The 22,599-nt window shown below is 42.6% G+C and overlaps 1 protein-coding gene across 8 annotated transcripts in view; it reads right to left on the bottom strand.

Annotated features, from left to right (window-relative positions):
- Positions 1-22,599, bottom strand: part of LOC119742589 (balbiani ring protein 3-like) — a 38,148-nt gene that overhangs the window by 7,562 nt on the left and 7,987 nt on the right. For 2 of the 8 annotated variants that reach the window (XM_038218686.1, XM_038218688.1), the window contains exons 4-23: positions 21,078-21,145; positions 18,830-18,985; positions 17,873-18,010; positions 16,710-16,853; positions 16,356-16,499; positions 16,016-16,147; positions 15,465-15,638; positions 13,548-13,718; positions 12,652-12,837; positions 11,464-11,643; positions 9,505-9,663; positions 7,544-7,702; positions 6,875-7,015; positions 6,440-6,589; positions 4,715-4,858; positions 4,321-4,464; positions 3,776-3,910; positions 3,446-3,583; positions 2,122-2,265; positions 934-1,065 (exon numbers count right to left, since the gene is read on the bottom strand). In XM_038218686.1, coding sequence (XP_038074614.1) covers positions 934-1,065; positions 2,122-2,265; positions 3,446-3,583; positions 3,776-3,910; positions 4,321-4,464; positions 4,715-4,858; positions 6,440-6,589; positions 6,875-7,015; positions 7,544-7,702; positions 9,505-9,663; positions 11,464-11,643; positions 12,652-12,837; positions 13,548-13,718; positions 15,465-15,638; positions 16,016-16,147; positions 16,356-16,499; positions 16,710-16,853; positions 17,873-18,010; positions 18,830-18,985; positions 21,078-21,145 — 2,939 coding nt within the window. Of the gene's footprint in view, positions 1-933; positions 1,066-2,121; positions 2,266-3,445; positions 3,584-3,775; positions 3,911-4,320; positions 4,465-4,711; positions 4,859-6,439; positions 6,590-6,874; positions 7,016-7,543; positions 7,703-9,504; positions 9,666-11,463; positions 11,644-12,651; positions 12,838-13,547; positions 13,719-15,464; positions 15,639-16,015; positions 16,148-16,355; positions 16,500-16,709; positions 16,854-17,872; positions 18,011-18,829; positions 18,986-21,077; positions 21,146-22,599 lie in introns of all 8 variants that reach the window. The other 6 variants (XM_038218689.1, XM_038218690.1, XM_038218691.1 and 3 more) reach the window with 6 other exon arrangements.

Here is a 22,599-nt window from a genome sequence, read left to right on the forward strand (position 1 = left end):
TTAATAAATGAAATGAAATGAAATGAAATACAGTACAGAAAACAAAAAGGAACGGGGCGTGATATAATATGCAAAAAGTATGCAAATTAGACGCATGCGCAACAGTGTTTGCAAAACCGGTCTTCGAATGCCAAGCTGTAATACTTGCAAAGCGGTAATACTTGAGTTGTATGATTCTAGAACACAATATATGGCCGAGTAAAGTGTCCACCAACCAACCAACCCACCCACCCACCCATCCACCGACCAACCAACACAAGCAGCTCAAGCCCATGGCGTGTTTCACACCGCCGTGCGAAAAAGGGTACCAGTCCTCACAATCCCTATCACCATTCCATCACGAGTCAAACACTATAGTCATCGAGTCTCAAGTCAAGTAAAACGCTAAATACCTTCAGCTTGGTCCATTAACAGCGGCCATCCCCTAATCCAGTCACTAGCACGCAGTGAAGACCGGGTCCTCACACTGTTATTCCCAAATTCAAAATGACGTGCCACAGGTGTTCTTTTGTTTTTGGGGTTGTCACCTGACAATTGTGATATGACGCGCACCACTGAAGATGCAGAATTTGGAAAATTGATCAACATTTTTTAAGGTTTTGACCAAAAAGGTATCAATGAACGAGACTACTGGTATGATGGAGAAGTTTTAAACATCTGGTCTCCCACACTACTCTGCCTGATTCATAAAAACCTGCGACAGTTTACCCATTCCTACTGCAAGAGCGCCTCACATGACCGCCACATTGTGCAGCACGCGCCAATTTTCATATAAGGAGATACTTAGCACCACACGAGCGAGGCACACACCAAACATGTAGTAAATATCGTTTGCCAAAACCGTTGGAAAGTTGTGAATTTGTGGGTTTTTTTTGTTATTGGTACTTGTGTACGACAACATACATGTACTATACAATTCTTTTATACACATACGTGGAACAGGTTCTTGGCAAGAGTGTCCACAACCGTTACTGCAGCACATTTGCATTCCTGGACAATCTCTGTCTCCACTGCACGTCTCCGCACAAATCCCACCAACATCAGGAGCGGGCACCGGGCACATGCCTTGTGAAAAAGAGAAACATGTCTGGATATGAAAAAATGAAATTGTAGCTTTGGATTTTGCCCTTCATCGAGTATGGTTTTAAAATGCAATGTTTACTCATCGGCAGTTGGGTTAAAATGTCCCTCCCATCCCCAAGTGGTCCCCCACAACTCTTTCTTTAGAATTGTTGAGTGAGTGCTTGTATGAGGAGGCCATACTATTAGGCCCCGTGGATTAATTCCGATTTGCATGCGCTCCCGTGCGCCCACGGTTGCAGGCAAACAAAGGAGATTTGGGACCCAGTGACCCGCATCGGCACGCACCTGCCCGCATCGGCACGGACTTGCACGCAGTGGCACGCAAACGGACTCATTGCCAGGCTGTATACCATTACCAACAAAAACCGCAGAGATGCACAATAGACATCGTCTTGGACTGTAGCCTTTGTGTCCTTTAATCCACTTATCTGCTAGCTTTTTAGTTGGTTGTAAACACTTGGCAGGGCCAAGGATGACTCATCTAGTGGTCCCAATAATTACACGTATTCAAAGGCACGCAAAGGCAGATAATCAAAGGCACTTCCACGCAAAGGCACGCAAGGGTCCGTGCAATTGTGGGCTGACCCGTGCGGCACGGGGTTGCCCGCATGTGCACACGTGCGCCCGCGGGCGGACGGGGGCACACGCAAATTAGAATTAATCCACGGGGCCTTATTTTATAAACATACCTGGAACAGGTTCTTGGCAAGAGTGTCCACAACCGTTGCTGCAGCACATTTGCATTCCTGGGCAATCACTGTCTCCACTGCACGTCTCCGCGCAAATCCCACCAACATCAGGACCGGGCACCGGGCAAATGCCTTGTGAAAAAGAGAAACATGTCTGGATAAGAAAAATGAAATTGTAACACTGGGTTTTGCCCTTCATCGACCAAGGTTATTACAAGTAATGTATACTCATCGGTAATGGGTTAGAATGTCCCTCCCATCCCCAAGTGGTCCCCCACCATTCTCCCTTTGCAACCGCTGAAGGGGTGCTAATGTACGCTGAGTGCATACTATTGTTTTATACACCTACCTGGAGCAGGTGCTTGGCAAGAGTGTCCACAGCCGTTACTGCAGCACTTTTCGGCTCCAGGGCAAGCCCCGTCTCCACTGCACATCTCCGCACAAATACCACCAACATCAGGACCGGGCATCGGGCACATGCCTGGCTTCACATCTGGGAAACAAGGGACGTGTCAGGACAAAAACATCATTGTAACATTGGGTTTGGCCTTCATGGTTTTCTTAAGCTAATTTTTTGTACAATGTATTTTAAGAGTTGTCCCAGAGCCCTCACACAACAAAAACAATGCCAATTTTCTTGGAGTAGGACTTGAACTAGTGACCTCTCAAGTGCGGGTGTCTTACCCACTCAGCCTTGTCAGGGTTAAGTGGGTAACATATCAGGTCCAGACAGGTTGCCGTTATGGTACTTGCCTCACCTTACACCTCAGTGACCAGTTTCAGCTTCCACCAAGGCCAACAACTGTATTCATTTTTAATCCTTGCTGGTCTTTGTTCAAGATGCTGATCAATAAAGCCGCGGCAAGGTGTAAGGTTTGTTATACATGTGCACCCTCACACATATTTATGTGTACCCTATACAAATATACGACCGGGCACTATACTAACAATTTTTGACTGGTGTACAGCGCCCTCTGTTTCAATTCCATGTATTTTGTTTAATTGCTAATTGTTGAATTGATTCGGAGTCAAATAATAATAATAATAATAATAATTTGGGAGGCTAATCATCCTTACTCGCAGCTGGGATGCTGAATTGCGAAGGACGCGGCTACAACGTGGTCGGGCCGCTGGCACGTAAAGGCGCCTCTGGCTGCCGGCCACATCGACCCATATAAGACTACGGAGCACAGCCTGAGATCGAAAGTGTTTGATTTTTCCGGAGGGAGGAAAACCGGAGGGCCCTGAGAAAAACCCTCGTGGCACAGGAGAGAACCAACGCACAACTCTACTCACATGCGATCAGCGGCCAGGATTCGAACCGTGGTCACCTTGGTGAGAGGCGAGTGCTTTACGCACAAGCCACCCGTGCCACCCATAGATGAGACCATAGGTTGGCATGGTGTGCATTGTGGACATACTTAATGAATGGGAGGTTGGTTTGCAGTAAACACCATGTGAAAGATATCTCTTCGAGCGTTATAAAACACATATGGACTGGCATAATTCAGTCACTAGTGCACGTCTATGCCCCTCTTGGGCCTGTGAGTGACCAGAAGAGGGTCCTATACCCCGAGATGTAGGACCCTCTTCCAGTCACTCACAGGCCCGAGAGGGGTATAGTCGTGCACTAGTGACTTCATTGCCAGTCTATATGTGTATAATAAACATACATGGAACAGGTACTTGGCAAGAGTGTCCACAACCGTTACTGCAGCACATTTGCATTCCTGGGCAATCACCGTCTCCACTGCACGTCTCCACGCAAATCCCACCAATATCTGGACCAGCCATCGGACACATGTGTTGCGCTGTGCAAAGAGAGACACATAGCTGGATGTAAAAGTGAATTGTAACATTTCAGTTTTGCACTTCATCGTCCAACGTTTTGAAATATAATGTATACTCATTGGTAATGGGTTAGAATGTCCCTCCCATCACCAAGTGGTCCCCCACAAAACCGTTGAGTGGGAACTTGTACACAGCTCATATACTACACCTACGGACTGGAACAGGTTCTTGGCATGAGTGTCCACAGCCATTACTGCAGCACATCTGCATTCCTTCGCAGTCACCGTCTCCACTGCACATCTCCGCACAAATCCCACCAACATCAGGACCGGGCATCGGGCACATGCCTTGTGAAAAAGAGAAACATGTCCGGATATAAAAACTGAAATTGTGACATTTGAGTTTGTTTTTCACTATATCAGCCAAAGTTTTCATCAGCAATGGGTTAGAATCAGGCCTTGACATTTGACACCTTAGCCTTAATAGTGTTATCAAAATTTCACACGGAATTTAGTGATTGTAAATGTTTTCTACTATGAAGTTTTGGGGTGTGTTCATGTCTATTAATTATTGGTATGTATGTTGTGAATAAAAAGGGCATGCTGGCCAATTTGGCAGTGAATTTTGAAGGAAAATTGTGGACAACACGGAAAGGCATGCGGCCAATGGCTGCAGTGGCCGTGGTTAATTTCGAAGCCTGTAGAATGTCTTTCCCATCCCCAAGTGGTCCCCCGCCACTCTCCCTTTGTAAACCTACCTGGAGCAGGAGCTTGGCACGAGTGTCCACAGCCGTTACTGCAGCACTTTTCGGCTCCAGGGCAAGCTCCGTCTCCACTGCACATCTCTGCACAAATACCACCAACATCAGGACCTGGCATCGGGCACATGCCTGGCTTCATGCCTGTGAAAGAGAAACAAGTATGTAAAGAATGAAATTGTAACATGGATGTAAAGAATGAAACTGTAACATGGATGTAAAGAATGAAACTGTAACATTGGGTTTTGCCCTTCATCGACCAAGGTTTTAAAAGAAATGTTTACTCATCGGTAATGGGTTAGAATTTCCTTCCCATCCCCAAGTGATCCCCCACAACTCTCCTTGTTTAATCGTTGAGGGGGTACTAGAGCACAGAGTGTATTTATAAACTTACGTGGAACAGCTTCTTGGCAAGAGTGCCCACAGCCGTTACTGCAGCACTTTCGGGTTCCAGGGCATTCTCCGTCCTCACTGCACATCTCCACGCAAACCCCACCAACAACGGGACCGGGCATCGGGCACATGCCTTCCTTCACATCTGCAAAAAACAGAGACACATGTCTGGATGAAAAGAAATTGTAACATTGGGTTCTGCCCTTCACTGATGCAAGTATTGTACATGTCCACTCGGTGCTGTCCAAAAGCCTGCGAAAAATATCACCAGCTCACCGGGTAGGGCTTGAATTAGTGATAGGCCTCACGGTGTCACTCAACATCAATGGTTTTGAAAATCAAAACATGGGTTTTTAAAGGTTTTCTTAATGCCAAAACATCGACATTTATAGCTTTTTAGGGTGCAAAGCATGCAACGTTCAAGGATGAGTTTGTTTTATAGCTCAAATACAGCGAATAACTAAACTCACTCAAGTTCTCCACACTAGATAAAGTTACCTAAAACCATTCTGAAAAACTTGTAAACAAAATTCTTAAAGAGGTATATTGACAATGCAGTTATTTTAGCATTATGATAAACTGTGTGTAATATTGATTAATAAAACAATTCTTTTAAAATTTGTTTTTGTAGGTTATATATAGGTTACTTTAAAAAATAAAATAGGCTTTCAAGTTTAAAAAGAGGTTTTTATAGGTTTGAAATGTTTCGCTGTGAGGCCTGCAGTGACCTCTTGAGCGCAGGTGTCTTACCCACCCACACAGCCTTGTCAGGGTCAAGTGTACGGGTAACAAGATCAGGTCAAGTAAGGTTGGTGTTATGGCACTGGCCTCACCTTCCACCTCCGTGACCCAGTTTCAAATTCCACCTAGGCTAATTAACAACTGTATTTGTTTTCATTCCTTGCTAGTCTGTGCTCAAGATGCTACTGATCAATGGTACGTACCGCAGCATGGTGCAAAGATTGTTACATAAGGCCAACAAAAAAAAGTCTCCGGTTTCTGGTATGGAGCTTGCCCAAAAAGTGGTGCGGCCACACGGCTTTTTTTTTTTTTTTGGACCTGATTTTTTTGCTTCAAATGTCGGCTGATGACTGCAAATGGTGCCCGGCTAAACTTAGTGCAAATATATGGTAGTCCAGAGAGGCCACATAAAGCTTATTCTCGACCATAACCCAATCTAAAAACAAGTTAAAAATTGTGCAGCAGCAGGATTCCAGTCAAACCAGTGAGTTTGGCGGTTTTGAGACATCATCTTTCATTGAAAAAAAAAACTTTTTCATTTTGCCAACGCGCATGGCTACGGCGACCCGAGCGCATACCAGTAACCGGAGACTTTTTTTGTTGGCCTAAGAAAGGGCTTTCTTATCCAACCTTCAGCTACACTCCGGCTCCCCGAGGTTTCAAAGGTTTCCAGTGTCAGAGCAGTTTCAACAGGCTGAGCTGCAATCATGAATATCGGCTGATACAGAGAGGTTATACTGAGCCATGCCCATTAAGAATTAGTCAACATCACCAAAGGATTAACAGGCAGTGGCCAGCGCAGGAGACAGAAGCATCGGCATCAAGCAGAACAATAATGCTCAGGTCGCAAAACTGAGATAAACTGTCGCAGAACATGCGGCATCTCAACACAAGATAAACGCAACATGCTCACGTCACCCCCCCCCCCCCACCCCCACTTCCCCAACCCCAATTATAGAACCGGACATAGGCTAACCACCGATACCTGTCACCGGTTCTATGCAGATCTGTCCACAGCCGTAAGCACAACACTTGCTGCGACGCTGGCTACAGTCACTGTCACTGCTACATGCGACTTGAGGTGCTGCATATAACATCATAAGATCAGGTCTTGCTGGGCAGTCGCCTGGTTGCTCTGTTCACAGAAAATCATAAAGGTTTTTTAAATCTCATCGGATAAAAGGACAGGGAATAATGCAAAACCAGATATTGAAGCCACAAAAGGTGACTAACAAATTCAACAGAAAGCATAATACTTGAAAGATAAGAATAACAACAATAAGTACTGAACATTTAAACATTGGGATACTTTAAAGGACGAGAAAGTTTAAGAAAAATGTTTGTTGTGCATCTGCATAAGTATAGAGCCACTTTGTGCTAGTAGAAATATAGAAAGGATGGAAGAGCAGAAGATCTGTACCTTCTGGGTCCATGCAAACATGGCCGCATCCATTGCTGCAACACTTGGCTCGGGCCTCACAATCGTCATCACTCGTACAATCCTCCGAGCAAATACCAGCGACATCCATGGGCACCATTGGGCATGTTCCTGGTTTCCTGCCTGTAAAATCAGCAAAATTTACGACCAAATTAACTCGGATACTATACATTTGGCATTAAAATCTGTGTGCAGTATTATGACTGTACCATTTGTTCTGCATGGAGGCTGATTCTGCATCGAACTGAAAAAGAGTTGCAAACTCAGAACAGATAGGACACTGTCTTTATAGATCACATTCTTTGTTATTGCATACATGTACACACAAACTTGCCTACTGTACATGTTTAACCCAGTGGGCTTATCAGGTAGTTACAAATAATTTGTGGGATCTGATTCCAATATCATAGCAACATTTGGAATTCTGGCCTTAGTACTCCTTCATACAGTCCTCGAACAGGAATCTGCAGTTATTACGATCATATACGACCAAATCTTTAATGGTGGGTTGTAAAATATACATGATGGCATGCTTTGCAAACAAGCCAATATTGCTTGCTAACCCATCAAATATGCCACAGGAACTATTACAGAATAACTATAATTTTTCTGTGAATCTTTGCCAATACAGTCCGGACAAATCAAACCTACTTCTGACTGGACTCATGCATCTAGTTCCGCAAGCAGTAGTGCAGCATTTGGAGCCAGGACGGTTCATCTGGCACTCATTGTCCAAGGTACATTCCTCTAGATCCTGACAGTCACTCATGTCTGCACCTTCAGGAACCATAGGGCACTGACCAGACATTTCTGCACAGTGAAAAAAAATCATCTGCTTGTCAGCTACTTTAACATAAACATGATCTGTTCTCTTAAAAGACAGTTTCTTCTGGGCAGATGATTGAAAAATGGTTTGTTTTTCAATATAGCTAAACATATAGAATATTTGCCCTTCACTATGACAATTTCACTTTTCCACACGGACTTTCCTTGGCAACTTATGCCAAATTGAAGTTTGTGATATCACATATTGTGGAAACAGAGAAATTGTCTGTTATAGTTCTGGGTTATGCACTGCTTGTGTTAATAAACTTTTATGATACAAAAATACCCTTTCAGGTAAATTCCAAACTCTGTACATTTATTTTATTTACTTCAGACTTTTATTTTATTCCAGATCTTCAAATCAAGCTCTGCTGGTCACATGACAGAGTACCCGCAAATTGCTGATACATAATTTCCCTACTACTTTTTCATGATTATCATTGACAACTCCTTATAAAGCCGCAACATAACAGATTTCTCCAAAGCTATTCTGGTTAGAGGTAGCGTTCATCATTTGTAATTTGTGCATTATGTTTGTTTGAAGCAACAAAAGTGCTCAAAATCTCAAGAAGGGTGCTGAACAACTAACCTGATGAAGTTTCAGCTCATTGAATGCTGTATATTCTGAGAAAACAGTATTCTAGGCTCTCGATTTCAAATCAAAAGTTGCTGCATCATGTTTTGAATTGGGACTGAATTCAGCGTCCGAGACACGTTCTCACTGAGCTGATTGCAGCGATGTCGCGCACTGAACAGACAAATTATAGCAACCGCACGCGCGTGTGCGACGTATCAATGCTTGCACGCATCGCCAAATAAAAAAAAAGAGACTACTAACAGAAATTTCCAACTATGCATCTTTAGACGCACCGTTGGAAAGGCCTTCTTTCAATGATTTCTTCAAATGACAGCTTGCAAGAAAGAATAATTTCACAGGGAGTTGAGTTCCATTACTATCTTCAAACCAAGTAAGCTTTTCAACAATTATTACGTCAGTTACTTTTTGGATAGTTGTAAATGATGGACTGTACCTTTTACCAAACTGACAAAGGACTTCTATACATGGTCTCCATGCATGCACAGCACATGGTGCTTCCTGACTGCTCACAAGAGCTCCATTTGGAGGGACAAACTACGCATGTGTATTGCGTGAGGTACCGGTATGCGTGATTCTGAATGCGAAAAAAACCCATGCATAGCGTCTTTGTGTGGAAACCAGGCGCCATGCATCTGCAATGCGTACATGTATCATTCCTCCCATTGGTCCCTCCAATCTCAACTTCCTCTTTTTAACCATTAACCCTAACCCTGCCAGACGCAACGCATTGCATCATGTGGAAAAGAACTAGTGCACTTTGATGCATTCAGCTACCAACACCAGTGCATGAATGGCCAGCTCTGAAACAATGAGAGCTAAAGTACCATTGAACAATATGCCACAGTTGTATCCTGCTGCGTGCAGTGTGGCCACGGACTCTGAGGCAGTGTGGCCTTGAAACTTAATTTCCCCTGATGGATCCTCCTACATTTGGCAGGCTTGCAAGTGTTGCATGTTGCTACGTTTTGCAGGGTTCGGGCAAACATACCCTGGAGGGTTAGGCTTAAGGCCGGTTTCATACTCCACGCGAAAGCAAAAGCAAAGCGATTTTCATGATGTCAACAATTGAAGTTTCATTGTAACGTTCGCCATAACCCTAACGAATATGCCTAGCACTCAAATTCCTGTGAAATGTATGAACCGGGCTTAAGAGTACATGCATGTGCATGGATCCATATGATGCCAGTACCTCTTGGTGGTCTGCAGGCATGTCCACAGCCATTACTGCAGCATTTCCAGTGTCTTGGGCAGCCGGCATCACCATACTCGGCATTGCATTCCTCTACACAGATTCCACCAACACTACCCATGGGTGGCATAGGACAGGTACCAGGCTTCCAGATTGGCTCTAGTGAAGGATAAAAGTTGGTACATGTACATTAGTCCAGCCTTTCATAATTCCAGCCACAAGTAAGGGGTTGACATTGACAAAGGAATGCTTTTGTTATGGTCCATTTGAATAGCTATAGTGACTTGACTTGAGAAACGAAGGACTTATGAAAGACTTGTTGACTAGTTGCAGGGACTTGTGGGAGTTGTGATGGACTCGACCACATCACTGGCGACTGGTGTATATTTTTTGGCCCTATTGTACATTACAGGAAATGTTCCGCTGTGCTATGAGCAATTTCAAGAGTTTTAGAGCACGCATCTCGAACATGTCTTAGAAAGGAGTCGGCAAAGGTGTAATCAAGTCAATCACATTTCAAATGCTAAGTCAAATCATGAGTCAACTCTTAAAAGGGGATATATCAACATTGACAAAGATTGCCTGAGTCTCCGCTCATTTGAATAGATTGACTGTTGATTGACAAGTGACTGACTTACGCTGACTTGCGATGACTTAACTGCAACTCTGGAAGTAAACAGTTTTTGCATAATATGCAGTCACACAGCTAACCATTCCTGAAGAAGTATACCCTTGGATGCCTAGAGGCGTCACGGTCAACCACTTATCAGTTTATAAGTGTCTTCAATACTAAATATATCATATTATATGCAACGAGGAATTAAGACGTGTAGGCCTACATTCAACAGACTAGTGGATACGTGGTGGATCAGGATTCAGCAATATGCATAGCCTCGCATGTCCAAATGAGATGGTACTTTTTGAAAGGTTTAGTCTATCAAAATTAGGCATTGCCAACATGCAGTCAAAACAAAGTTATAGAGTCAAGTCTACAACAAACTATTTCTGACTGTCAAATCACAAGACAAAGTAAGCACAAGTAAAGTCAAATATAAAAAGGGATGAACTTGACGTCTGTGTCCGCTCTCTGAGGGTAGTTTACTGCATGTCAGTTGGTTATGCCAATGCCCTCCAGCTGCAGTTATTTGGCAGATAACAAGTCTTAACAGTGAAGGCTCCAATTGGCAGGAGTTGGAGGCCCTGGAGGGTGCCTGATACTGACCAGCTGGGGGCACTCACTTTGTTATCAGAGGACTCTCATTGTTCTCTGTGGCATGTATTGGAGTGCCTGTCCAGTTACCCTTGAAATGACATGGCAGATATTGGAGGGCCATGCAAAAAACATAGGAGATTTTCTTGAGGCACAATTGGCATGCGTTGGAGGGTCAAGTAGGGTAAGGGTTAAACAGCATGTACTGAGGAGCACTGCATGCTGCAGTGCTCTGTACAGTGCACCACATTATAGTACACACAGAATTACTTCAACTCCCCCCCCCCCCCCACCATTAAAGAAAAGTTCCACCGACTTCAAAAGCTGTCACGTTGAATTTCCCACATCCCTGAATGAAAATTGTGCTGATCGGCACTTGAGACTGAATGTACATGTATTGTGATTGACGTGTGCAGATGGGGGCTATTATGATAGTGTCCATAGAGTTATACAGACCTAGGGCATAGATAGACTTCTAAAGGGGCACTTAACTTAGATTGGGACCGACTCAATTCATATTTGAAATGAGTTCCAGACAAGTTGCTGTACAAAATCAGTCACCTTGTCCGGAACATACTCTGCATGGACATGTTTCGAGGAAATTTTCATTAGCAAGTGCTTGACCCACCATAACTTGATTGCGGGAACAAATTGCAGGGAAGTTATTCAAAATCCTGCAACTTACACCCGATACCACGCCTGCAACTTGTCCGGAACGCGTCCCGGATAAGAATGAGATGGGCCCTTACCTTCCATGTCCATGTCCATTTCGCTGCCATCGTTTTCAGGGTCACGGCAGACTCTACCTCCGCATTCATTGCCACAGCATTTCTCGTCTCCGTCACAGTGTGTGTCATCCATGCACTCATTGACACAAATTCCTCCAACATCCCCTGAGGAGTCGACCATGGGGCATTGACCTCGCTTCACTGATTGAGCAGAACATTAAATAAGGGTGAAACGATAAATCATGCACTGTGATACAAAATGCCGCGAAGGAAATCATGATATGTATCGTGTTGTGACCCCAGGCATCATATTGTGAAGTTTTGTTTTGTTACACTCTTATAACCATTTACTCACGATTTATCCACATACTGTTAAATGTCACTGTGATTTGGCTTGTAACTGACTTGTTATTGACTAGTGATTGACTTAAAGCTGTAGTCCATCATTTGCAGCTATCCGAAAAGCAACTGGCGTAATTATTGTTGAAAAACATACTTGGTTGAAAGATAGCAAGGGGACTAAACTCCCTGTGAAATTATTCTTTCTGGCTAGCTGTCATTTTGAAGTAATCAACAATAGAAGGCCTTTCCAAAGGTGCTTCCTAAGACGCACCGAAGGAAATTTAAATTAGCAGTTCGTTTTGTTATTAGGCGAAGCGCGCAAGCATTGGCATGACGCACACGCACGCGCAGTTGCTATAATTCGTTGGATCAGTGCGCGACATCGCATAGCTGCAATCGGCTCATTGAGAACGTGTCTCGGACGCTGAATTCAGGCCCAAATCAAAACATGATTCAGCAACTTTTGATCTGAAATTAAGATCCTAGAATGCTGTTTTTCTCGGAATATACAGCTAAAGCTGAGCTGAAACTTCATCAGGGTAGTTGTTCAGTACCCTTCTTTAGATTTTGAGCACAATTTGTTGCTTCAAACAAACAAAATGCCCAAATTACAAACGATGGACTATATCTTTAACTGTGATTGATAAAAGGCTGACCAAAAGGTCCACATGGTGATGATCGCGGCCGGTTTACATTTCCATGTTTCCCCCATTAATTTAGTAGATCAAGAATCTGGGTAATTGTACATGTACATGCATAATTCTATTTATTTTTAGGGAAAATTGATATGAGAGTTTCATTATTCTTGGAGTGTTTCAAGGCCTGCAGTGAAATAATGTTTGGAGATCCTTATGAGAGAGCACTTACCTATGCTGCACTGTACGGGCCTTGCCCTAGCATCGAAGAACTCATACGGGCATTCAAGGGGTGAGTTGGGCCACACACACTGTTTAGCAGTACACTGGGCCTTGGGACGGGCAGGGCAGGTGGCCATAGCACAGGCCTGGGCTCTATCCACTGGATTCTCAACCAGGCCAGGTGGGCAAACTGAGGCTGAAATTGAAGAGGGAAAAAATATCAAAATGGGAACATTCAGCGGATAACATATGCAACGAAGACTCTTGTATACTAAATCTTATACTTTTTAAGTTCAGCACAGCACTCTCTTGAAAGAATGTGAGGCAATCTTGCAAAATGAAATGGAAGTGGGCAGAGGTCGAAATGAGGGTTTGTGGGTTTAAGGGAAGAAAATAACGTTCTCCTTACAGTAACGTTTGTTGCACTTCCATTGACAAGTTATGGCTGTTTAAAGTTTGTATTTACCAACATGTCAAAGTTGTGTGGTTGTGAAAACGAAAGAAAAGTCAATTATCTTGTATTCCACAGTTTTATGCCGTTTCTTTAATGGGAAGTTGACAAAATCAAAGATTACAAATATCAGTACATCAAAATTTTTTGCCTATATTTCTCTACTATGGCCTGTTCCCAGTTCCATCTCATTTTGCCAGAACGTCTTACCAATTTCAGAAAATGAGAAAGTCAAAAAGAAATTTGCTGATTTGGAGTCACAGTGTTTTTTTCATAATTTTTTTTTTGGGGGGGGGGTTGGGATTCTAGATTATTTATTTCCTACATGTACATAAATGACATACAATTCTGCAAGCTCACAATGCTTATATAAAAAGACAGTACAAACCAAAACTGTTAACGGATTTCCACTTCTCAATCGTTTATTGTGACATGAATGATTATACACCACATACCGGCACCGGACGTGCAGTTGATGTGTTCCCCCTGGGCATTGACAAATACTGCCTTACAGCCCCCGCAGTACACGCTGAGACATCGGGCCATGGGATCGGCAGGGCATTCAGCACTATCGCATGGGTTGAGCAGGCAGTTGACCATCTCATGACCGGGAGGGCACTGCACAACTACAACATCAAAAACAGATAAGAGGGCAATCACTGAGATGAATGGATTTTTTAATTAGATGATGACCCATTTCTGACGTTATTGGCTTTCACAATGAGTTTGCCAGTGATCACTAGTCTAGGGCTAAACCTTGTTGGTTTGATGCACGATAACCAGACGCAGCAATAACCCTCCGCCGCAAGAGGGCGCTATCACGACTAACCAGTATAATCCACAAACCCGTCAGAGCGTCTATGTCTACTCCTAAAATCTCCCCCAGAAAAATGGGTGAACTAGTGCACAAGCGCGACTTCTGCAGGCAATTGCTGTTCATTTTCAGTCCCACACATACTACATACAATGAAAAAGCTGACCAGTGAAGTTGCACAAACGTCTTACTGAATACTGAAGAAAATTGGAAATTTGTTTCGGAACCATTATGAATTTTTGTGCATGCGTGCTGCATTTATTAGGCCAAACAGTAGTGAAAGCATTACACAACCAGTACGAATTGGCCTAGACGTTGTTTCAACGAGTTCTTGGGAGATTTGGTCGTGATAGCGCCCGCTCAGGGCTGCGATGGGTTATCGTCTAGCCCCTACATTAAGTGACCACCTTCTTTATATTCCAATACGTTCAGAATCTATTTGATGGCAATATAAGGAAATAAACCACTCATTCATAAATGCATACCTGAGACTGTTTACATGGGTACCTATTCCTACTGGTCAAGAGGCCCTCACGGCTTCACCTGTGGGTCTTAAACTGCCGTTTAAACACCAATCAGTGATGTTCAAGACCGGTCGCAAGAAAAGTACCCTGCTCTCCCTGAAATATCCACTCTATACATGCCACATACACAGGCTACAACCGGGTGCTTGAAAACTACTTATATGTGATTTCATTATCAGGAGACATTGAGAACCGTGCGCACTACGCGCACCACAGAAATTGTCCGACGATGAGGTAAAATAGCAAAGCAAAATCGTTTGAATTTTGTCAATTTTTGGTTACTTTTGATCAAACCGGTATTTATGAACGGAGATTAGTGTGATGGAACAGTTACAAATGTGACGTTTTAAATCTGCTAGGGGCCTGGTCGCATAGCCCTGGCATTTTGCTCTTAGCATTACCAGCATCCAGGTCCCTTACTGGTTTTAAACCACGCACTCATCAACATCACAAACTGACCCTCGGTTGCGTGTAAGTGCCCAGCACATGCAGATAATACAGAACTGCATTATTTTGGTTTTCACGCACTGACACCCAAAACTTCATGCGCGCACTTGGAGCATTTTCGTTTTCACTTTCTGTCACCATGCCATAGGGATTGAGTAAATTTTTGTCAAAGCATTATCCCGCCACAACCTTGAGTTTCAGTTCATCACACAGTGCGTGCATATCAGTGCGTATGAAAACAGTGACGATTTATACCTACTTCATCACACTATCAATCGCAATCACTCAGATGAATGAGACAGTTGTTAACAGTTTAGGCTGGAGCTTAATTTAGGCTGGATCTTTCTCATTGTATTACTGACAGATCAAAATTAAAACTGTCTTTTTATGTAGGTACATTTTAATGCCGGAAGGCATAAATCAGAATCCTGAGACTTTCAACATGAGACTGTCAAGCTGAGACTGTCCAACTAAGTAAGACTGATCAACTAAAGCTACCCAGCTAAGACTAACAAGCTGACAAGTTGTCAAACCAAGTTCATTTACCCAGATTGTCAAGCCTATAAGAGAATGAGACTGACACCTACCTTGTCCGGTTGTGCAGTTGATGCGGCTGCCTATTGACGTGATGTGCACCGGTCTGCAACCCCCGCAGTGATCCACCAAACACCGGGCGCTAGGCAGGGCGTCGCAAGGAGACGAACAGACGTCATCATAGGTGCAGTTCATGAAGGGTTGGTCAGGTGGGCATGGATGCATTTCTATCAGAGAGGGTTCAATGAAAGTAAGAGTAGCCTACATGTATACTAACGATTGTGCCATGGAGTCCATACTACCATAGTCTTTACAAAGACTTTGTGCAGCACGCTCCAATTTTCATATAAGGAGATACTTAGCACCACACGAGCGAGGCACACACCGTCATTTAGGGCTGGAGGAAGTTTTTCACCTGAACCAGCAGCGTTGGCACTTGGCAGGTCCCAAAAAAAATTTCAAAAATGTGCCAAACACGTAGTAAATAGCATTTGCCAAAACTGTGGAGAGTTGTGAATTTATGACTTTTTTTTGTTATTGGTACTTTTGTTTATACATGTGTACGACAACATACATGTACTATACAATTCTTTTATACACATACCTGGAACGGGTTCTTGGCAAGAGTGTCCACAACCGTTGCTGCAGCACATTTGCATTCCTTCACAGTCACTGTCTCCACTGCACATCTCCGCACAAATCCCACCAACATCAGGACCGGGCGCCGGGCACATGCCTTGTGAAAAAGAGAAACATGTCTGGATATGAAAAAAATGCAATTGTAGCCTTGGGTTTTGCCCTTCATCCAGTATGGTTTCAAAATGCAATCGGCAGCTGGGTTAAAATGTCCCTCCCATCCCCAAGTGGTCCCCCACCATTCTCCCTTTGCAACCGCTGAAGGGGTGCTTGTACACTCAGTGCATACTATTGTGTTATAAACCTACGTGGAGCAGGAGCTTGGCACGAGTGTCCACAACCGTTACTGCAGCACTTTTCGGCTCCAGGGCATTCTCCGTCTCCACTGCACATCTCCACGCAAACCCCACCAACATCAGGACCGGGCATCGGGCACATGCCTGGCTTCATGCCTGTGAAAAGAGAGGCATATCTGAATATAAAAAATGAAATTGTAACACTGGGTTTTGCCCTTCATCGACCAAGGTTATTACAAGTAATGTATACTCATTGGTAATGGGTTAGAATGTCCCTCCCATCCCAAAGTGGTGCCCCACAACCCTTGTGTAACCGTTGAGGGGGTGCTTGTACATGGAGTCTGTACTATTCTTTTATAAACATACTTGCTGCTGGTTCTTGGCAAGTGTGTCCACAGCCGTTACTGCAGCATTTTTGGGTTCCTGGGCAATCTCTGTCTCCATGGCACGTGTTCACGCAAATCCCACCAACATCAGGACCGGGCATCGGGCACATGCCTTCCTTCCTATCTGTGAAAATAGAGACATGTCGGGATGAAAGTTAATTGTAAGGTTGAGTGTTGCCCTTGCACCGACCCCATTCCGAAATATGGACTAGGCTGTTGATTGGTCAAGTTGGATGCCACATTTTTGCAATACAACTCCGTAGATACGACAATATGCTCTCAAAACTGTTAGAAAAATGCTGCTTGTATAGAATAAACGAACACTCATAGTACTCATGATGTTTCTGTGCTAGGGAGTTCGCTCAACACACGTTATTTAAAAATATAATGTGTATCATTTGAAGCCATGTACAGAACGTTCATCTATCGGGTAACATATCGTTAAAGGCCGTGTGATGCAACCTATCTTTGCTAACACAAAGGTCTACGTTTTATTTATAGATGTTAATGACAACGGCCGGGTTACCAAAGACCCGATATAGAAGGCACCCGCTGAATGGTCAGAATCCCAAGGTCAGGACGCAATCTTGTTTTGCGTAATTATCTGCCAAATCTTTTCTGACAATCAGGAGATTCTAGGGGGAAATCATTTTTAGTACAAAAATTGAAAACCAAAAAGAAAAAACTGCTGAACAAATTCTTGAGAAATATCCTTATTACTAGGAGATCAGCGTACTATACAACACTAAAAGAGATTTGGGAGTCTAGAGCTCCCCCCCCCCCCGAACCCCCTCCACAACAAACGATGCTTTGTGGGTGAACCACCAACATATACTTAGAATCCTAGAATAAATGATAAATAAGATTACTACTGGCATTGCAGATAAACTTAACAGCTTATCCTGGATTTAAATTTCTTGTTCACTTGATCCCACTGTGTGTATGAACAACCTAATACCGTTTGAGACCAAAGACAAGTTCTTTTAGAACTTCAAGCAGGACTGTTCTTATCCATGTCATCAGAACAAAAACTACTTAGCGAAAGTTAACAATAAGCAGGACAAGTTCTTTTCAGAACTAAATATCTTCTAAGCAGTAGTTATTATCACATGGTGTTACCGCAAACCGAAACGATAACCTTACCGTGGACAGGTTCATAGCAAGCAGTCCCACAACCATTGCTGCAACATTTTTGGTTGTTTGGACAATTCAGATCCTCGCTACACTGCTGCGTGCAATTCCCCGTCCCAACAGGTTCGGGGCACATACCTGGCTTATCAGCTGAAGAAAAGAGAAAAATAAGCACAATGTTTTTTTTTTTAAATATGAAAATAAAGTCACATTGTTTTGTTTTTTTGTTGGTGTTTTCTTGATGGGTTGGAAGGTGAAATCTGTTTGTTGGTTTAATAGCTGTTTTGTGGCTTGATCTTAATTAAGTGGTCAGGCAAAAAAACAATTTATTTATTTTGTTGGCATTTTTTTGTGTACGATCATATGGAGGCGTCTGTGTGTACTCAAGGGTAAAAGGTAGTAATATTTGACAGTTTTGGGTGTTTTTTCCCCTAATTTTTCCCATTAAAAAAATAGGGTAGGGGCTGTCAGAATAGGTTAGGTAGGGAAACCGGAAGCAAAAGTTTTTTGGCCTCAGTCATAGGCCAAGCAGTCAATCGATGTAAGCTGACAAGTTGATCAGTTTGTCATTGGGTCAGCCATCAACTGACTTGTTTCTTCATTGCCGTTATCCCTGTATCCCCTAGGGCCTTTTTGCTAGGAACCATCTTCAATAATCCCAAATCCTAAAAAACTTTGCACTTATGTTCAAATGAAGGATACCCAGCGCCTCAATCCTTCAAAAATAGTCAGACAGTCCTGTCTATTAAAAAAAAATTCATTCATCCTCAATCCTCCAAAATCCTCTTCTTCTTCAAACACCATTCATTCTCAATCCCAACAAAATCCTCATGTGCTAAAACACCATTCATTCTCAATCCTTGAAAATCCTCCAAAACCGCTATGAGGATTTTGGAGGATTGAGGAGCCCTATTGGACTTATGGGTTAATGACAACGCCTGTAATATTCAAGTGTAGAAGTTCTCTTACTGCAGTTGACCAAATTCCCATCTCTGAGAAATGCAGGGTCACAGGTTTCACACAAAGGGATGACGCAAGTTGTGTTTAGTCGATCAAGAGGGCAGTATACACCTGAATCACATCGGTTGAACAAGCAGATCCTTGATACCACAGCTGCAGGGCAAACTTTAAATGGGAGAGAGAGAGAGAATAGATAAATGTGTTGTATGGCAAAAAAATATTGACACTCTTAAACAAAAATTACCTACCTGTTACATGCACTTAGAATGTACTTCAGCATAAACGCAGTTTGGAAAACATGCTAAATTGTGAGTATTAATGTTCCAAGTCCAACCGCCACGCATACATGATCAGCAACAGAACTATTTGGGACATAGCTGAACGCCTCTTTTATATCACCACTGTTTAAACCATAAACACAAAGAGGTTAAGGCGGTCGCATACAATTATACAATTCAGATTTTGGGGATTCTGAACTTTTGTGGAAGAGGCTTCAAAGTAAAATATTTCCTTTCATTATTGTACTGCAACATTAATTTTGTCACAGTTTGAAACGTGATGACAGTTTTCAGAGGAAAGAATGTAGTATCCAGACGCCACGTCTTTGGTGTACACAGTCTACATGTATGCCAGAGTTGAGTGCATTTTCAAAGTGGAAATGATTCTCAGTCCCAGATTCACATTTTTTTTCAACATTTTCGGAAAGTGGTGTCTAGGATGCAACATTTTTTTTCCCTTTTCGGATGTTGCTGTTGAAATTGCAGCATGTACATTAATGGCATGTTGAACGAGATCCAAATCCCCCCCCTAAAAATGAATAAATAAATGCAGGGTCTATAAATTGGAAGTACAGATCAATATATATATACATATATATGTAGGGTCAACAGTTTTCATTTGCACTTGGTGCATCACTCGTGATGCAGTTTCCTATATCCACACAATTTTGGCAGGATCAGACCTAGCTCTTTTTCTACACATTCTCCATACGGTCATGCCGCCAGACTGCACTACTGATTGATCAATGTTTACAAAAAGTTGAATGCGCACCAGCCTAGTCTTAAGTCAGACTTGGGCCTTGAGTGCTGAAAAACATATGCAAAACAAAATCATGATCACGAGCCAACTTTACTCAGGTTGGCAGACAAAATGATAGATCCTCCAAGGTCCTTACTTTTTCACCAACCAAGTTTGAGGTCTCAATTTAATCTATAGAGGAGACTTAATTTTCTTCTATATTATACACTTGACAGGGAAGAGGAGTGATATCAATGTTACGCCAAAGACTAGACTGGTACATGTCCAACCATGGGTCCCTTTTTTAGTCACCTTAGCATTGAGAGTCCCAAATTTTCGGACTTGTCTTCATATAGCTTCAAATTGAAATCACTTGACTTCCCTGTCAAGTGTATAATATTGAAGAAAATTAAGTCTCCTTTAAAAAAAATTAAATTGAGACCTCACACTTGGCTGATGAAATACTGACCCCGTCTTCAATTGCTCTATGAATCAGTCCTTCTGATTTGAGGTGTGCGATTGCACCCCCACACCATCACACGCCTTCACATTATAAAAAGCAATACCAGATTGTTCAGAACCAGTTTGGAACACAGAATCAGATGCTTAGAAAAAAATCACACGCTTAGAAAAATCACACGCCTAGAAAAATCCAGGTGTGCCTTTTTCCACACGTCTGTAATTTTCAAATCAGGACGGACTGATGAATGATTTTGAAGAATTTTGTTGGCTAAAAGTGAGTAAAATTGGTCTGATCACTCAAGCATGCCAAGGTCCCAGTCTGCACGAAAGCATGCATGATAAACTGTTAAAAACCAAAACAAAATTTGCTCCCCAGCAAAAATGATGACAGTCTTGTTCACGGGGCCGTATCATAAGTCCAATGCCCCATAGGTCCGACGCCTCATAAGTCTGAAATTTCAGACTTATGAGGCGTCGAACTTACGAGGCATACAATTTATTTATTCTGCCTCATAGGTTCGACGCCTCATAAGTCCGACGCCTCATAAGTCCAACGTCAGAAAAACAAAGCGTACGAGGCGTCGGACCTATAAGGCGTCGGAGCTACATGAATGAGGCGTCAAAGCTATGAGGTATCGGACTTATGAGGTATCGGACTTATGAGGCGTCGGACGTATGAGGAGACCCCCTTGTTCACTAGGTTTAGCATGTTTATGTTCTCAAATCTTTTGTTTAAGGCTTACATTTCGTGACAATTATATGCTGTAGGCCTACTTACCATTGCAAGTCTGCACACAAGACCACACCTTGGTTACTGGATTGCTAGGACTTTCTAATACGCACGTGCTGTGATTCGTAATAGAAAGGGTTCAAATTATTACAAATGTACTAATACTTGTACTATAGCACCACTCCTACAGCATGAGCATGGGACAGGAAATTTAACTGCATTCTGCATATGGATGACCAACAATTTAACAAAGGCCTACAACTTATGGACAAGCCTTTAATATTTGGTAATGAACCTGTCAATTTCATTCCCCCATAAAAAAAATTATGTGTAGGTTCGTACTCGGGCACCAACTGTAAACTACATAGGAAAATCGTAATTTCTACTCCAAGGAAAAAAAAAGTGTCATTTTATTGAGACAAGTCTACTTGTCTACATTTCTACATTTCTGTTTTAGCCTCTGAAGAAGAACTTGCTAAGTTCGCAACGTCAGGCCACATTAATTTTAGAAGTCTACTTTAGGTTAAAAAGGTAATTTTGATTAACTGATATAAAACACCCTTGACTCTAATTTGATTGAAACTACACAGGGGCCCTGTACTACACGATTGCCCGAAGTTTGTGGATAGTCAAGAAATTTTTCTAACAAAATTTCCAAACAAAATTGGAAATGTTTTTCAGTCCCATATGTGATCAACTGTGGCAAAACGAGGAATGTCCTCCAAAGTCTTGTTTTGACTAATCGACGCCAGAAGTCGTATGTATTAGAAAAATCAATTTTGATATACTTTTTTGTGTTTCTGACTCTGAGTAGCCAAGATATTCAAGATTTGCATTATGCATTTTTGTTGGGAAAAAATATCCCAAAAAGTGAAAAAACTAAAGAATTGTATTACTGCCGTCAGTGGCGCAATGCATATTTTTTTCTGCATGTAAACAGTATAGTCCGTTGGTGTTGACCCGACAGCTGTTGGATGTCCTACTCAGTGTAAATAATCAAGGAATAATCTGATTGGCTGATCGGCACACAACCACCACAGCACAGCCATGACAGTGTGGCACTGGACGGCTTTTCTGAAAAAAATCATCAATCATCAATATTTTTCCTATTTTAGTAACGTTTGTTCTGTTTCAAGTCAATCATTAATTAGCTTCGTGAATGACTGTCTGAGTGCCTGGCAATGGCATGTGGCACGTTTAATTGAATCTGGGTTGGGATAGAGAGAAAAAGGACTATTTGTAGAGGCCGTTTTTTAAGGGTCTCTTAAGATCTCATTACATTACGTGTGAATTCCTGTTGAGCATGTCATCTGGATGTTGTTACTCAAGCTATAGGTTGCTCCAAAGTCATGAATTTTTATTCATGAACAGAACAATGATAGGCCTATCAAGACTCTTTATATCATTGTTCTGTTCATGAATAAACAATGATTTAGTCAACATGGTCAACAGTAGACAGTGGTCAACCAGTTGTATCGTGCTGTCAATGTCATTCAATGCAATACAATGGTACAGTCCTTTTCCTAGTTCTGGATAGCAAACATCAATCAGGCTGCTTTCGGCTCAACTA

The sequence above is a fragment of the Patiria miniata genome, unplaced genomic scaffold (genome assembly GCF_015706575.1).
Source record: "Patiria miniata isolate m_02_andy unplaced genomic scaffold, ASM1570657v1 HiC_scaffold_6, whole genome shotgun sequence".
In the NCBI taxonomy this organism is placed as follows: domain Eukaryota; kingdom Metazoa; phylum Echinodermata; class Asteroidea; order Valvatida; family Asterinidae; genus Patiria; species Patiria miniata.